The following is an 18,685-nucleotide window of genomic DNA, read 5'->3' as shown; positions in this document are numbered from 1 at the left end:
CTTCCGAAATCATCCTAATATGATAATTTGATGCGCAAGAAAGATTTATTAATATTATCCATGTTGAAAACAGATCACAGGAATAAATTGCATTTTAAATTATATTCAAATAGAAAAGTTATTTTAAATTCTACAAATATTTCACAATATTACAGTTTTTTTTTCTGTATTTTGGATCAAATAACTGAAGCCTTGGTGAGACTTCTTTTAAAACATTAAAAAATCTAACCGTTTTAATAAATTTGGCCATCACTGTGTATACATATATGAATTTGATTGTGGAGGATTTGAGTTAGTTTAGTTAGATCTTCATGAGGCCAGCAGTTTCCAGTGCAGTACTCCCTGCAGGGTTCGAGTGAATGACTCCACTGAGATGTTACTGTGTGCTGAGCCGTTTACATACGCCAGATGATCTCACACACACACACCCCAATTCTTACTGCACTTTAAATATTTGCTTTTGGAGAACTGCATGTGCATGCTAACATCTGTATAATGCATAAGACAAACAAACATCAAGCATTTGAGAGATAAGGTGTTTGTGTGTAGAGCGTTTGAGTGTGGTGCGATTCTATTGAAATTCAAGTTCCGCTTGCATGACTTGCATTCTGAGCCTCATCTTTGAGCGAGATGGAGTCATGGTCCATCCGCGAGATGAGAAATCTATCTGAGCCCTGGGGCAATGGAGTTGTAATGCAGTCTACAGGCTCATTTGTGACTTTTGACCCTTTTCTTTTGTGTACGGCAGGGGAGGCAGTGTCTCCACAGACAACCGAGGTGGTGGGGGGGTCGTCACCTGTATCAGTAGAGTAGACGCGGAAGCTCTTGTCCCAGAACCCACACAGCAGGATGAAGCGGTTGTCAGCTGTGATGACAAAACACTGAGCGTTTACCTGGATGCTCTGATCTAACAGATCTGAGATCTGCCTCCTGTGAGTGCCCACATTATTGGCTGAAAAAAGATAAAGAGTCATTGGTTAAAGAGTCACTTTGTTATAAAAGTACTAACATTACTTTGCTAGTTAGAGAAAAAGGTAAGAAAAAGGTAAGAAAGAGAGAAATAAAAACTTAGAAAAAGTAAGAGATTAACAAGGATGTACTGTAAAGACACCCACAGAATTGTGGAGAAATATGGTACAAAAATAAAGAGTCTTGACCCTAAAGTGTCTGGTAAGTGAAATTCTGACAACCTCTTAAGAGATTATACAGATGTAAAACCATTTGCATCAGAAAATATTTCATTTTCTTATTAACTGTGCGTGACCGAATGCAATTTGTGAATGAAAACATGTAACAGCAGAAGACAGAACTGTAAAATACCTGTCACATTTGCCTTTGCCATAAACATTTGAAAAACAGACCCTTTTGGCAAAAGAAAGACTAAAAAAAGTGACCAAAATGCTGTAAATTACATGTATTTTCTTATACACATAACAAGACAGAGACAGTGAGAAAGAGAGATGGAAGAGGCCAGGCTACACAGAGTCAGGTGTGTGAGGCCCAGACACACTCGTGACACACACCAGCACGGCGTCTGTGCTGGAGTGATCGGACAGATTATCAACAGCACAGTCATGAAGAATTTACTGTGTTTAAAAGTGTGAGCTGTGTGGAATGCAGTCCGTCTAAATACATACATGACGATGGGAGAAGGAGTGAAAGAAAATGAGCTATGAAAGAGGTCTCTCCCCACACAGAGAGACAGGAGGGAGAAGGGAGGGTGATTTGTTGTCTTTGATAAATATTTTAATAGAAAAAAAAAAAAAAGAAACGTCCTGCTTTAGTTAAACATTTCCTAATATAGCTGTGCTAATTTAATATTTCTTTCATCACTTTAATATAATTTCAACTTAAATCAATATTTAATTCCCATTTATTTATTTGGTAGGTAAATGCAAACAATACCCTAAAGCCATGTTCCAACACAAATTGGAAAACATAAAAACTAAGGCTGTGCAAAAATTAATTGCTATTAATCGCATCCAAAATAAAAGTCTGTGTTTACATAATATATTTGTGTGTGCCGTATATAATTATTTTATATATAAATACCTATGCATGCATGTATATATTTAAGAATTATTTGTGCTTAAATTCTGTATAGGCCTATATATATATATATATATATATATATATATATATATATATATATACTGTATAAATACATAATCTATATTATATAAATATAAATATTTTATATATGAATAACACATTTTCTTAAATATATACATGCATGTGTGTGTATTTATATATACAAAATAATTATATACAGCACACACAAATATATTATGTAAACACAGACTTTTATTTTGGATCACAATTAATCGCAATTAATTTTTGCACAGCCCTAATAAAAACTGCTAAAGAAGCAAAGGGAAATTCCTATTTTGGCCATTAAATGTTTAAATTAAATGAAACGTGTTGGTGTCCACATACTTTAGCTATGTATTGTATTGTTTTATTTTGTATTGTACTGCATTACATATTCCTTACTCACATATTTATAGTATATACAGTATTATAATATAGCTCTTATACATTTTATACAATTATTTACACTTATTTACATTTATTTTACACAATATTTCCTCAAAATATCTGTAAACATTGTGCATTAGCACTATAGACTATTTAGCATCTGTTGACAATTTGTAAAAAAAAGAACTCTAGAAGCTGCCCAAGTAGTGACATTATCAGATTCAGATCATTTCAAAACACTTTAATATTGGACAGTTAATTGCTCTGGTTTTCATATGAATTTCAAAGAATTAAAAAATTATTTTGGATTGCTGAAGGCTTAAATTCAGATTGGAGGTGGAGGTGTAGAGAAAGATACAGGGGAGTTGATTGAAGGGACACACCATGAAGTGACAAACAGATAAATTAGGCAAGACATATGTTACTGTATAATAATAAAAGCAGCAGGGGAGTAGAGATATAAGATGAATAGGAGCAGGGAGAGAACCTTCAGAGAGGCTTCGGCCATATGTTATCACACATCTTCCCACTCTCATCCCTCTCTCCTCTTTTTCTGCATCATCAACAGGTCGGAGAGATGAGGAGGACATATTGTCCTGACATCGTGTGCCACGCGGCTTCAATCAGACATTATTACACCATTCATATTCATTCACTCTGACAGGACAGAGAGACAGAGAAAGAAAGAGAGAGAGAGCTGATGATGTACAGGCTAAGCCACAGCTCATTGCTTTCCAATTTGCATGCAAATGCTGAACTGAAGCTGAATGGCGGCTGGGTGAAAAACAGCACTCATCTCCTCTCAAGGGCCGGGCCCTCACAACTCACAACGGCCTATCACAAATCACTCTACTGACGATTGACAAGCCACAGACCTATCAAAGGGTCAATCTCCACCGGTAACTGGTACTGCTGGTCCTGCACAGAAGAGCTTTGATGACCTGAGAGAAAGAGAGAGAACCAATGATAAAATAGGTTTAATCCATCAGAATGGTATACAATACACATAGAAGCCAGGAGTTTATTCACATCTCTTTACATTGGGATGTGAAGAACAGAGGAAAATCTTTTTCAAAACGTCAGTTTATTGATATTCATACTGTATAAACTTTTAAAAAGGTTTTTTCTGGTGGTTAATCCACAAGTTTCCTACGCCCCATGAGGCCTTGCGTCAAAAGTGGGCGCGACTTCCGGTTGGAAGTAAACAAAGCGCGATTTGACATGCTTGACACTCGTTCATTCAACAGTTGACAGTCATTCAAGTTATAGCGATCCAAACTAGCTAACGATGTGGGAACACAACCTCAACGAAATTCAAAAGGGTGAAATAACAGTACCTTAACCCTCCGCAGTAGTTGATTGGGAGTATTATAATAACATTATTAATAATCAATACTCATCAAGGCATGGTGACAGACAGTTGTGTGAGCTGACAAACAATTAAAAGTCATTGTGCTTTGGAGTTTATTCAAAATTATAAATGAATGTGCTACTTTAATACATTAACTGGCACATTTGGTATTCTGTCAACACAGGCTTTGATCCTGAGTTTAGGTGTAACATCAGTAGCAAACAGCCAATCACATGCTGAGAGAGTTTATAGAATATTAAGAATTTAAACAAATGTACACAGAAAGATTCGTCATCTTTTGGGAGGTGATGGAAACTACAGTCGTTGGCAGGATCAGAGACGCTGGCAGGATCACTCTGATTTCGTTTTCGGCTTATGTTCAAAACAATCCCGTTTAAGCCACTGAACTAGTTTAGTCCGGTTATACATACAACCGCGAACAGCACATGTTGTCCCTGAGCTCTGTAACGACATCTCTCATAAAGATTTGCGTCTTTAAATAGTAAAATAATTCTCCGAAAAACAGCTAGCCTCTTCGCTAACTAACACACAAAATACCATTGGAATGCTACTTCCGCCGCGTCACCGGAAGTTTCACCCACTTTATTTTTTACAGGAGCGCCCCTCGGAAACTTGTGGATGGAATTTTTTTTTTTTTTTACAAAAAACACACATTTAAAGGGGCACTTGGCAACTATTTCAACTTAATAAAACCGTTTAGAAATCATTTGAAATCACTTTCCCCATTCCCCCCAGCGTTCCCAGGCGGACAACCAACCAACATGAGGACTAACGTCCCGGAAAGTCTTGTGAGAAGCGAGAACGAGCGAAAAACACAAACTGCTTAATGGCAATTCGACGTAATTCTATGATACTCTGTATGATGTATTACCCACTCGGTAGACATAGCTCCACACGATAAAGTTGGCCGGCTCCGATAATAACAAATGCACATGAGCAGCGCTAGAAAGCAAGAGGAAGGCGCCACAAGTGAGTGTTTTTATGACAGTGTTGTGAAATATACTGCATACTAGGGTTGTGACGGTGAGGATATTTTCTCACCGGTTAATCGACGTGTGACAACACCAGTAATACCGGTGTCACCGGTGGGGGCTTTTAAATCGCTAATTTAAAGGCAAACGTAAAATGCGCACGTTTTCACGGGCATACATAACGGTGCGGTAGTGAGGGAAAGAACTGTTTTGTTATTGTGCCCTGAATATGCGCTAGTTTGAAAACGAAACTAACTTTTGATTGACAGATATGAAAATCCACCATTTTTGTCCGACAAATCAGTCGGGAGAGTTATAGATTAACGTCGGTGGAACTTGGCTTTATCAGGCGATCTGTCACGGCACATTAAAGAGCCACAAAACGGTAGGCCTATTTATTGCTTGATTTTCTTTGACTGACCAAATTTGAAAGTTGAGACTGTTTCATATTAAATATTACCTGCTCGGCCCTGTCTGTCAACGCGTTGTCAGTGTCCTCTATTTTTCTTGAGAACATGGGTTGAATCCAAAATTGCCCCCTAAACTGAGAAGGAGTAAGTAAAAACGAGTGAGCGAATTCGGACAGCCGTCGCTGACAGAGACGCGATCTGACACGCGTCCCATTTTCTCACAAATCTCTACATCTTTACGTTCGTTTAAGACTGCTCTTATGGACATTTTGGCATAATTTGCGTGTTATGGTTTGGGTAAGCCCGAAAGAGAACTCGATACCAACGCGCGTCTTTTCTGTGGGTCGTGTGTGTGTTAATAGGCAGGATTTAACGACTACTGCGTAATTGCGTTCAATATTTTTAAGGCTTTAAACTTTTTTTTTTATTTCACATGCCAACCGTGGTGGGCATGTCATTAAACAGGTGTTGCGACTGAACACCGGCAACACCGGTATCACCGACTACCGTAGCAAGCCTAATATATATTACATATTACAGTTGTACAGTTGTAGGGGGCGCTGATAACAACTCATGCGACAACAAAAGTGAAAATCAGTGATCTAGAGTTGCCAAGTGCCCCTTAAAAATGTATCCTGCCCATAATACAGATCCTTAGGATAATTTAAAACCACCATCTGAAGAGATCATGTTTAAATTAGAGAACCACCCTGTCTCTTAATATCAGCATTCAGACTCTCAGCATTTCTTTTGGTTCAATTAATCTTTAGTAAATAAAATAAAAAAAAACAAGGAGAGGCTGATAAATGGAGGTGGACAGGAAGCTGAATGCAAGGCAGAGGAAGTGTCACATTTGATCAAATTCAGTCTGAGATATCAATGTCTAAGGAGCTGATGATTATATACAACCAGAGTTTAGAGGGATCAAGCTACTGAAGTTTACATTATGTGATGTGCCGAAATGAACGTCATCCTGCATCTGACATCAAACTTGACAGAACCCTAACACACTCTTATGATAATCTTGTATGATCTGCTTACACCCTCCCGATGGTTAGGTTTAGGGCAGGAGTTACCAGCATGTTTTTTTTTCCTTCTAAAAATCATACATTTCTGTTGAGAAATTGTATGATTACATACGAAATCACCACAATTACGTTTTATCATGAGATAGGGTTGCGTAACCTGGCGTAACATAATAACTATCCAGTTACTGATCACCAAACACCTTGCTGTCTGATTGTTCTTACTCACCAGTGAGACCGTGCCATTTGTTGACGGCGAAGAGGCGGTTGGCGGTGACGGTGATGACCGCTGGGTTGGTCAGGCCTGACTGTGTGTTGGCGGCCACGTGGGTGACAGGCGAGTTGGACGGGAACTTGAGGACCATGATGACATCCTGCTGCATCTGCTCTGTGAACATCAGTGGGGTCTGCAGAAGGAGATACTGTTGAGTCCATTACCGCCATCATCAGCAGGGAGTGAGGGAGTGTAGAGGAAAAGAGAGTGATAGTGGGACAGAGGAAGAGAGAAGAGGGAGAGAAGCAGCAAGAAAGGAAATTAGGCAGCGAAAGACAGAACGGTGTAAAAGAGCACAAAAGCTGAGATTGAGGACAGAGGTAATTAGGGTTATGCAACACAATATCATAACTGGATTGTTATTAGGGTTGGGAATTAAGATTCTTGGTCAGAACAGGTTTGGGATCAAATATTTTCAAGATTCAGTTCAGGAATGTCTGTATTTCTGTGCATGGAACAAAGCAAAATGATTTGCAAAAATTTGTTGAAATCAGTGATTATCTCATGACTTAACAATTTAGCAGGCTTATGAGGTTGTGTATATAATGAGAATTATTTTCATTAAATGAGAATTAAATGCATTTGCAGCTTTTCACAAGAAAAAAATTCTGATCATATCTACAGTATATGATTGCATTGGATTGACCTACAAGCTGATTATTACTCACATTAGTCATGTGACTAATTACTCACTATATCATTCCCGGTAAGCCTTATTTATTTATTTATTTATTTTTGTACATTAATGAAGTGCATGAACACTTCAAATTTGATTCTGAAATAAGTAAAAGTCCCCTTGTGGTGAAAATAAAGTTTATATGTCTAAGTGTTTTAAAATTATTTAAGGAAAACCATGTGCAAATTCATAACACATGAGTATTATCTCTTTAAAACTGCAGTGATCTAAAGACAGTCTCGAAAAACGCGGTTTGAAATCGTTGGTTTTTCTTGCGTCATAAACTACCTTGTAAGCAATTATGCCAATGTGTGGGGGCGGGCTTTAGCATTTCATTAACTATGACCGATCTGAAGCAGGGAGTCTCAAGAGAAGCCAGGTTATCCCCATATATTTTTCTGTTGATATCCAAAATCTGGTAGAAATGTGTATTTGATGTATATTACAAATGTTAAGATAGATGTTAAGAACTATAAGCCTTTCTCCACTGACGTTCTGAATTATCAAAAGCGTTTCTAACTGTGCGTTCACACCGGATGGGAATAACGCGTCAAATGTGCGCCTACCGCGTCTAGTTTGACGCTTAACCACTTTGTGTTAATTTGCGCATCATGAGTGAAACTGACGCGCATAAAAACAAAAGTTTGAAGCGAAATTTACGCGCGTCAGAATCGAAACCCGTTGGCGGCCATCTTTTTTATGTTGATTGAGCATTCATTGAGAGAGTCAAACGCGTGAATGCACAAATACTGTAGCACTAACTAAGGCTGCATTTACACTGCAGGTCTTGATGCCCAAATCCGATTTTCTGACAATATCCGATTTTTTTGACGACCTGCTTACATCATCTTTTAAAAGTGACCCATATCCGATTTTTGCATTCACACTATACACTGCTGAAACTACCAAATGCAGACGTTCTGATGGTTCGAACCGGGAAATTAAGCAAAACAGCAGGACATTCAATGGATGCCGATGCGAATAAAATTATCCAGTGTTTTCTTTCCACAATATTTCAATAAGTCATCAAAACATTGGTCTCGTACGGCAGAGAAAAAAAGAGGAGAGGCACTGGCCATGAGCACTTAAAACGATGCCTCATATCTAGTGAAATGTCTTCAAAAACGGATTTATTTCTGTAACAATCCTGCATTTTTGTCTGCACTCTTCACCCCAAACACTCAAAAGACATGAAACCTCCGCATTGTTCCACTGTGTGTATCCTTTCTTCCATCGCGCAGTTTTTAATGACGCATGACTCGCATTTACTGGGGAATATCCGATTTGTCTGCTTACATGGCACACGCAAATGCATGTATCTGATTCATATCCGATTTATTACCACATATGAATGAGACCTGAATCCGATCTGAGAAAATCGGAATCCATGCGTTTTTTTCCTGCTTACACGTTCACCGGTCATATCCGATCTGTGCCACATGAGAGGAAAAAATTGGATTTGGGTCACTTGAACCATGCAGTGTAAACGAGGCCTTTCACGCGTAACGCGCCAGACGCTCTACGCCTCATTCGCGCTGCAGGATTTTTTTACGTGCATAAGTCTCTGCATTGACTTAACATTGAAATCATTCGCGCCTGACGCGCTATTCGCGTCCGGTGTGAACGTACCATAAGGATGCTGATATTTAGAAGACAGCTCTGACTCTGAGATGGCGAATAGGAACATGGTTTGTGTAACATTAGCAACACATTAGACTATTTGACAAAGTAGACAGGAAAAAGGCAAATTATATTAATTACCATTACATGTCCGACGTTGTAAAGAGAGTGATATTATTGTAAATCAGTAAAGTTGACCGAGTGAATCTCTGAGCTGGTGTGAGTGGAGGCGGGGCTAATTAGCATATTCATGGCTCTGCATATACTAAATGAAGCAAGGGTGTAGAGTTCCATTCGAATCAAGCTATTTAAAGGTATAAATATTTTTTTTTCACCAGAAAAAAACATTTAAATTTTGGTGATCAAAGAGGAATTTTAAGGGACACAATTATTGACTACACGGGGCCTTTAAAGCTGGAGAAAAGAGGTCAGAGAGAGAGAGATCAAAGCAGATACACACTGTCGTTTCACACACACACAAAAAAAAAAAAAAATCAATGATAGATTTGACATTCTTAGACCTTAGAGAATTCCAAAAATGCTTCAGGCAAGTTACATTTCCCGGGTAATGAGTACAAGATAAATAGAAGGACAACAGTTTGTAAAGACAAAGTTGCAAAAGATCAGAGCAGATTTCAACTTTCCTTTAGGCTGCCACAATGTATTGCAACCTCCATTAGTAACATTCTAATCTACTTTATCTTCCGTTCCATTCTACAATACAGCAGATGAAGATAAGCTAAGAAAGGTATATGCACAAACACAGCTGTTTGATTACTTGGCAGCAAAGTCATCCAACCATCAAGTTGACTTCCTCATTGAGGCAGGGCTGTGTTTGTAGAAGCAGGAGATAGTGTTCAGACTGGGCAGCTGTGATGTCATTCTCATTTAGCAATCTGATTGGCTGGTGCTTTATAATGATATTTATTTACAGCATACTTTAATCATTTTAAAGAAGGTCTATTTTGAACTTTGATTATAAAAAAAAATATTGTAGGAAGTATATTTATTTGCTTATACTGTAAATACTAAGCTCATATATTTTAGTATGTCTCTCACTCGATGTCACCATTAAATTGTGCCCTATTCCAGTCCAACTGCTGTCTTCTGTCTGTGATGTCTAATCCTGACGTGTATGTGATTTTTAGACACAGTATGGAGACACGGGGCTAATTGGTGTGCCTGCAGTAAATTAGAAAGACAGCTAAGGCCTTAAACAGTGTTCAGCCTGTGAGTGCCATTAAACAGAGGATCTACCCTCATTAACCCACTGGAGACACAGAAGAGGGAGAGAAAGAAGTGCAGGCAGAGAGTGAAAGAGATAGATGAAAGGATAACAGAGAGTACATATGCAGGATCACATGAAAATGTAAAGTTAATTTTAAAAAAGAAGTGTCTTGTCATGCCATCTCTCTTATATTTCAGAAAGCTGCTTTAATGCCTGATTTTGTCCAAGAGATTGTTTTTTCTCCATTAAATTAAGAACAAAAAAAGATAATACGCCTGTGTAAAAAATACTTCTTCGTAAAAAAACAAATGATACAGTAAGCATTGGGTAAGATCATGTACATGAAGGCACAGAAGCTTATATCAACATTTACGATTTGAGCATGTCTGAATTTTACAGGGTTCCCATACCTTTTGACCAATGAATTTCCATTGATTGCATGATTGCACTCACAATCATAAACAAACAATTCTACCCTTTGTATCAGATCTCCAGTTCTCTTTCTATCATCACTCCAGAGTGATGTTTATTTAGCCTTTCACAGTCAGTTTTAGACTCTGTGCTTGGGATTGTGGGATTACTATGAAGTTGTGAGTTCAAAGGCTGTTCAAATTAAGAGTCAGCGTTATGTAAAGTCAGAAATCCAGTTCTGAGCCTATAACTATATCTGCATGTGGACATTTAGAGGAGAATGTGAGAGTTTGTTTCCACACAGGCAGGCGGGGGCTGTCATCGCCACAGAAACACACAGCTAATGGGGGCTTCTAGGCCGTCACCCACAGTCTCTCAGTTTCTAGACTAAAGACCCTATCACCTCAGAGCTCTCCGCTCAACTATAGGACTTTTCCCACTTCTGGGACCCTTTCTCACGCTGGGGGCTCACTGAAATAGGGCAGGAAAAGCACAAAACAATTAATGGGTCGATTTAAACTTAAGAGTCAAGTATATTATAATATTTTAGATCAACATAAAAACAAAGTGGCTGGAGCTGCTAAGGCGGATGCATATATAAAGATTGTGATTTGTATCAACTGAAGAGATGTTATAGGGTGATTACTATGGACACAATCTAGTTTTATGAAATCTAGTTTTGCTTTGGCAGTTTTCTCAAATAAGTTGCTGTTTTAAACACTACTTGGTGTTTATAATTCCTTTTTTACAAACCAGAAAACCTTTTCACCCTTCTGTGGTGAAAATGCACATAAACTTTTGTAGACAGGTTAATACATTTGTAATGGTCTGCATGTCAAATTAGACAGTTAGAGTGTTTTTGTGTGCGTGTTACTCACCACCTGCATGGCAGAGCTGCGTGGCATGTGGGGCTCAATTAGCAGCTGGCAGGGTGTTTGTCCAAAACTTCTGATTTGAGACTCCACAGCCTGAGAAAGACAGAGAGTGAGCATTATGGAGGTTTGGTGGCACTAATGAAGAGATATAGGACTATAAACGTCACCTTGAGACAGTGGCTAACATGCCCTGGACAATATCAACTAATACAGACCCAAAGTAATGTGTGTGTGTGTGTGTGTGTGTGTGTGTGTGAGTATGTGTGTCTGTGTGAGGGAAAAAAAGTGAAAAAAAAAAAAGAAAAGTGGTGGAAATAATGATCATACTAATGGGAAAGGGCAATACAGGAGCTGGATATGTGTACATTTATCTTTGTGAGAGTGTGTTAAAGCAGATAATAGTATGTATGGAAGAAGAGAGAGAGACTAGAGAGGGGATCTTGACCATAAAAAGAGAGTATGAGCATGACACTGACAAATAAAAGGCAGAAATAGTAGGTTCACATCTATCTTTTAGGGTTGTTTGCTGTAGCTAAAAATGTGTTACAGCATGTTTTAACATCATTTGAACATTACTAAATGGACACAGTGAAGAATATTTCATTATTTTCAGGTACGTACCAAACTATTACTTATTTACCTATTAAACAAACACACACACACATACACACACTTACACACAAACATTATATATATTTATATATGTATATATTATTATTATTATTATTATTATTATTTGGTTAATTCCAAGATCCATGAAGAGAAATTGAAGCTGACAAGGTTAAACCACTCCAACATATTCTATTATGTTCAAGATATTCTATTTGCTGGTAAAGGAAATAAAAATAAGTATAAATTCACCCAGTTGTGGCCAGTTCTATTAGGATCTGGGAAAGGGTTGAACATCTGATGGGAGGACCATTCAAATTTTGTAGCAACACACCTTTATGGACTTTAACAACTTTAATTTTTTATGTGGAAATCGGTCAATTGTCCAGCCTTCTTGGTCTTCACTGGGTATAAACACATGCAGCGTCTTATTTGATAACCAGGGACTTTGTGCAGCTCAAGAACTAAGAACTAAGTTTTGTTTACCAGCATCCTCATATTTTGTCTTTTTTCAGCTACCTGTACGCTCGGGTCTCAAGGCATGTCCCATGTCTTCCCATCCTATGTAGGATTAGATCACATCATTCTCTGGTCGGCCTTCTGTTTCTTTAATATATAGTAGGGTTAATGATCACATAGTCTCTTTCAATCTATCTGGAATCATGAATTATCTTATTTTAATTTATTTGTCGACTGGGAGATGTTGTGGTCTAATCTTAATCTTAGTCTTCTTAGTTCTAACTTCTAAAAACTTGGTTCATCGTCTTATCCATTTCAAAGTCATCCAAAGAGCATACATAACCCTTTACAAGAGGTAAAAAATGAAACTACAATCAACTTTTAACTGCCATAACTCTAACACTCTATCGTCAGGTACTTTTCTTCATATGTTTTGGGAGTGTCCAATTGTTGCCAACATATGAGATAATGTAAACTTGGTTCTATCTTCCTTAATACAAATGAATTACATGTCTAATTCAGGTTTATGTCTTCTCAATGACAATTCTGACTCCTGTATATCCTTGCAAAAAATAATGTTGTTTATGTATGAAGAAGACAATAATACAGAACTGGCTTGCTCCTGTGCAAAAACATATTGGATTCATAGCCACCACAAAATAGTGAATGGTGAATGTACAAGAGCACGAATTAACAAGGCTCAACCTAGTACCATTGATGCATGGCAATGTTTTTCTTCCAAAAAATTGGATTGTATAAAGGAATGATATAAATTGATTTTTTATATATATATATGTCTGATATGATATGATATGTCTGTTGCTCCCCCTTCCCTGTCTTTTAGTTTGAGTGGATGGTTGTTTTATCTTTATTTCTAAAGACAATAAAAAGTTTTATTAATAAAGAGGTAAAAAAAAAAATAGAAAAATATTAGCTATGATGCAACAAATCCCTGAATTTGAGATTATATTCTATTTAATTAATTCAATTTATTAATGGAAATTAATTAAACACACTTACTCTAACACCAATTCTTCTGCCGCTTTAAATCAGAGATGTTATTAAACAAAGATGACACAAGGAAGTGTCATGAAACAGTGCATAAAAATTGCTGTGATATTTGTGAAATTGCTTAATTTTGCATTGATGTCAAAATCATTGTTAATACATTGTGAATATTTGATAGCCTGGTCCGACTACATTAGTGCAAGTATCCCTCAAATGGGATTTCCATGAATCAATAGAGAAACTGTCCCGATCCCACGCTAGAGAGAGAGAGAGAGAGAGAGAGAGAGAGAGAGAGAGAGAGAGAGAGAGAGAGAGAGAGAGAGAGAGAGAGAGAGGTATGCCAGAAATGTCCCAGCTCTCGTCAGACTGCTCTGGCTCTAACTGTATTCATGAAAGCATCAGGAAGTCAGGAGGCTTTCCACGTCCCTCTCATTGTATTTCTTCCCTGTTCCACCTCTCTCATTTTCCACTGCTCAGACTCCCCTTCTTTACATCAATCCTTTCCGTCTGTTTCCAACTCTTATTCTGCTCTTCATCGCTCTTTCTTCATTCCGCTCTCCCGCTTTGATCTGGTTCGGCCCACTCTGCTTGTAACAATAGACTGCACCACACAAACTCTTCTTTATATAGTGTAAATCCACTAGTGATCTCATTAGAGTCACTGATGGAACACAGATGACAGGACTACTGTGTCTGGAAATACCATTGTAAAGAAGCAGGGTTCAGAGGAGGCCATGCAAGAGAAGTCACCTCGTTTCAATTATATGATTGGTTGATTTCAACTTAAAAGCAATGGAATTTGACACACTGTGTGGCAACAGTTCTTCTTTTCTTGACCAAGTATTTGGTGCTAGGCAAAACCATGTTGCGTCACCTATTCACAGTATAAGATCTTTCAGTCTTTTTTTTTTCAGTCAGATCAGTGTTTGTCTAAGGCTTTAATCTCACTAATGTTGTTTCATAGTCCTTTGTAAGAGTAGATAATGGCATATTTAATTTGGGGAACAAAAACAAAGATATGAGGGATATTCCATATAGAGTATACCATTCTGCTAGCCTGGTTCAACCAGACTCTCATCCATTTCATTTGTACAGAGAGTCTGGCCTCTCTCCATTGAGAAACGTTTACTTCCTTGTAGGCGGGTTTCTCAGTTAAAGTTCAAAACTATTGGATCTGCCCAGAGTCACTCACGATCTGCCATTGCCAATCACTAACATGTGGTCGCGACATGTGTCATGCGCCGAAATGGCTGGAAACAACAAGTCCGAATGATCAGAGGATAAGATTTCTGTCAACGAGAGCTGCGGGTTTTGTTCATCTAGGAACAATTATTAATTCGAAATGTATTTTTGGACAGTGATGTATTCATTCAACTGTCTAAACTGTGTCTAATCATTACAAATACGCTGCTGAGGTCGTTTCATATCTGCCGCAAATGCTGAACAGTGAATGATCTGTCTCTATCTGCAGATGTATAACAAACAACAATTTTTCATAATATGTCTTACTGTTTCTTAATTACCTTAATTAATTATGGTCTTCAAAGTATGTGTTTGTACATTTTTATTTATGTCATTTAGTTTTTTTATTAAAACAAATTGTTTCAAATTTTTATTTTTGATTTTGATTTTAATTTTTTTATTTTAATTTTTTCAACTTTTAATGATTAACATGTAAAACTGACACACAGCCAGGCTACCATTCTGCACCTAGTTGTCAATTGTTCAGGCAATGCACATACACTGGGGTCCAAAAGTCTCCAGGGATTCAAAAACTAAACATTTAAAATATTAAAATAATGCAATTTTTAGTATTAATAAATGACATTATATAATAAAATGAAAATACATTTTAGCCCTGTGATGGACTGGCCGTTCAGGCAGGGTGATGTCCTGCCATTGGCCAGAGAAATAGGCTCCATCATCGCCGCGACATCAAATAGTACAAATGGTTTGATAAAATGACAATTCGTCTATGAAACCTTTGACCATATCACACCGGAACATTCAAATCTGTGTTGCCGCTGACCCAGAGGAAGCATTTATCATGTGTAGGTATGAAACAGCTTCACAAATAGTATTTTTATACGCATACTTTTGTATCATTATTTCTCTGTTACATAATCATATTATCACAGAAACACTGGGATAAAAGTTTATATTTCAGATGAAAACACTAATGTCTACAGAAGCGATCAAAATAGAATAAATCATGCTTGAATTTAACATGACACTTCAGTTCAAAAACACTGAATCATCCAAAAGTATTCATAAGTGAGTCATTGAATCATTCATTTAAACCAGTAAACATTAGACTAGCGATTACCATTTTGCCCGAACCTTTAGTAAATTACATTTAATACATTAAGTTATTTTGTGTAGTTGTCTGTTCAGAATTGTGGGAGAATCGTGATCTCTTTTTGAAAAAAATTAAAGAAAATGTTATTCAAATTATCCTGAATCGTACAGCTCTAGTTAAAAAATTTCAAAACGCACCTGCATTGTTTTGCAATTTGTGATTTTCCGTTGAATAAAAGACACATTTTCCACTCATATATTTCGTTATTGAAGATTTAATAGTGTTAAAATACCGTCTTGTCTCGTTCTCGTGGACCCAATATCGTGTATCATCTCCTCTCATGAACTTAGCATATCGTCACACCCCTAGACTTTACTCATAAAAAGTAAAGAATCTTCTACATATTTATCCACTCCATTCAATCCCTCAGTACGTTTTTCAAACATACGCCAAGGTCTGAAACACATCGTCTAGCTTCATGTTACGCTGTGAACTAATGTCATTCAGCAGTGTGGCATAGAAGTTGGCATCGCAAACCAAACGAAGGTTGAATGTGTCACACCGGGACAGTTTGTTTAAGCTAATATGCGGATGCATCTTGCCCAGGCACCTGCCCCATCTTCATTAAATCCTCTCTTGACATTTACTACCACAGTAGAATGAGGCAGTTCTCAGGTCAGAGCGTCCAGCCAATGAAGAAAGAATGTTATATGGGTGCTAGCCATGCTAGAGGGGCCAATCTCTTTAGGGGCACTAGTGCGTATCTGATGAGGTCTCTTTATATTCTACACATTTAAATGGTGGAAATATCCCGTATATATGCATTGTACACAAACACACACGCACACACACAGATAGAGAGAGAGTCATGCTAAATGAGTCACCTGATTTACTCTAACCCTTGACAAGGTAATTTAGCTGTAAAACAAGCTGTAGCCAAATTTCTTATTTTCCATAATGAGGTTCCTATGAAGATTTTAGGGGGGGTGGATTCTTCCTAAATTTAAGCCTTGTAAAGGTCAGATTAGTATCGGACTTGAGTAAAAGTGAGACTTGATTTGAAGGAAAAGGACTGTGTTTGTGTGTTTAATTCACGTGCAAAGGGAGCTCTTTGTGCCTGTCATGTTCTTTTTTTGTGTGTGTGTGTTGTGGCAGGGCAAAGACAGGAAGTAATCACCGTCTGAGTAAACATGGCCCAGTCTCCTGAATGACCCTAATCTACCATGAGACATTCCACACGCCCCATGGTCTACACACACACTGGGTCCAACATACGTAGATCGCCGCAATTACACACACAGCTGGCCATCAAAACAACAAAACTCAGCTTCTCGGACTGACAAATCCCAGTCCTGCCCAAACCAGACCTGATATACAAGATACAAAACTAGAACCAGAACCCAGATGTTGGTTTCCCCACGACACAATTTGAAAAGATCCAGAGCCGGTGCCATACTTGCCGTTTCCAGACAAACACACACACACACACACGCTGTTCTAAGAGCCATGCTAAACTACACCCTGATGGTTTATTTTTCTAATTTAGCTCTACAAACCGGCTATGACGTGAGGTCAGGGTCCAAAATGAACTTTTTGCCACACCTGCCTATGGTGACTGAATCGACAAAATGTAGCAGCCATGAATGTTCTTTTTTTTCATTATGGTAATGTGATTATTTAGATGATTTTTTTTCTTCTTTCTTGCATAATAGTGAGAAATAGCACATTGGCTATGTCCAGACTTCAAGTAAAATTGGCCCAAATCTGATTATTTTTTTTTATTTTTATTTTTTGCTCAAATCTATTTGTCCATTACAGTGTGAACATTTTGTGGTTCTAAATTGGATACAGATCTGACTTTTTGCAATGTGACCTCAGCATGAGCAGTCATTTTGGGATTCATTGACTGATTGTCAGATCAACATTTGTCGTAATTTCATGCTGGAATTCACTTATTGGTCATCTCTAAACAAGCAAAACCATGATGATTGTATCATAAATAATTTACCATTTTGCCCTCTTTCTCCTCATCCTTGTCAACTTTCATTACACTGCGAGTTATTTCTAATGGCTATGTACTGTATGTATCTATCGATTGATTCACCAGACATGAATTTTACCAGACATTGGCTTTTTTGGAAAAAAAAAACAAAAAAAAAAAAACTTTTTACTAATGCTTGGCATGTTCATTTTAGACCCTGCATGGGGTGCAACTAAGGATAATGATGTATTCAAGGTAAAAGGAAGAAATGGGTGGCATATAAAATACTGCACAAAAAATTATACATGCTCATTTGAAGATTGAGTGGCTCACCAGTACTGTTCTGAAATGCATTCTCTCTCTCTCTCTCTCTCTCTCTCTCTCTCTCTCTCGCTCTCTCTCTCTCTCGCCATAGATTCTGTTAAGTTTTCTTTTTTCCAAGCGTGTTTATTACAGTTAGATTGCAGACACGGCCATGTGAATTTATCGATCTCCTAATGGCCTGTGAATGGTGGAGTGTCAGTCAGGCGTAAGGATTCCCATTTAACCTCTGCTTATTAAACAGGAAGTGTGCAGGGTAATGGCCTGAACTGGAGAGATGACTGGAGCAGATAGGCAATGAATCTGCATCAGATAGAGGGATGAAGAAATAGATAGAGGATTATGGGCATGGAGGGTGGAAAGGAATGAAAGATGGACAGAATGAATGGCTAGATGGAGGAGGATAAACAGATAAAAGAAAGGAAGCCGTGAGGAAAGGAAAGACCATTAAAGGGATAGCAAGAACACCTATATGGGAATAAGGTGAGTCGAGTCATTAATCAGCCTCAGTCACTGAGCATGAAGGGCAGAAGACTAGAACCCACTCCGACACCAAGGACTGCCCCAGTGCACACATTCACACCCACACAACTACTTCACTGCAGGAAAAGAATGGCACTCTGTGACCTCTGCAGCAGAGATGCTATGTTAAGGCGGAGAATGTGTAA

General features: G+C 37.9%; 1 protein-coding gene across 10 annotated transcripts in view; it reads right to left on the bottom strand.

Annotated features, from left to right (window-relative positions):
- lrba (LPS-responsive vesicle trafficking, beach and anchor containing) overlaps nt 1-18,685 on the bottom strand; it is a 299,224-nt gene that overhangs the window by 15,795 nt on the left and 264,744 nt on the right. For 7 of the 10 annotated variants that reach the window (XM_089132308.1, XM_089132310.1, XM_089132312.1 and 4 more), the window contains 4 exons: nt 11,344-11,433; nt 6,486-6,678; nt 3,354-3,419; nt 797-952 (listed from right to left, as the gene is read on the bottom strand). In XM_089132308.1, coding sequence (XP_088988434.1) covers nt 797-952; nt 3,354-3,419; nt 6,486-6,678; nt 11,344-11,433 — 505 coding nt within the window. The remainder of the gene's footprint in view (nt 1-796; nt 953-3,353; nt 3,420-6,485; nt 6,679-11,343; nt 11,434-18,685) is intronic. The other 3 variants (XM_089132311.1, XM_089132314.1, XM_089132315.1) reach the window with 1 other exon arrangement.

This window comes from Pimephales promelas, chromosome 6, assembly GCF_988280905.1.
Source record: "Pimephales promelas chromosome 6, fPimPro1.hap1.1, whole genome shotgun sequence".
Lineage (NCBI taxonomy): Eukaryota > Metazoa > Chordata > Actinopteri > Cypriniformes > Leuciscidae > Pimephales > Pimephales promelas.
The sequence above is the reverse complement of the archived record's forward strand: the minus strand, read 5'-3'. Positions and strand labels throughout refer to the sequence as shown.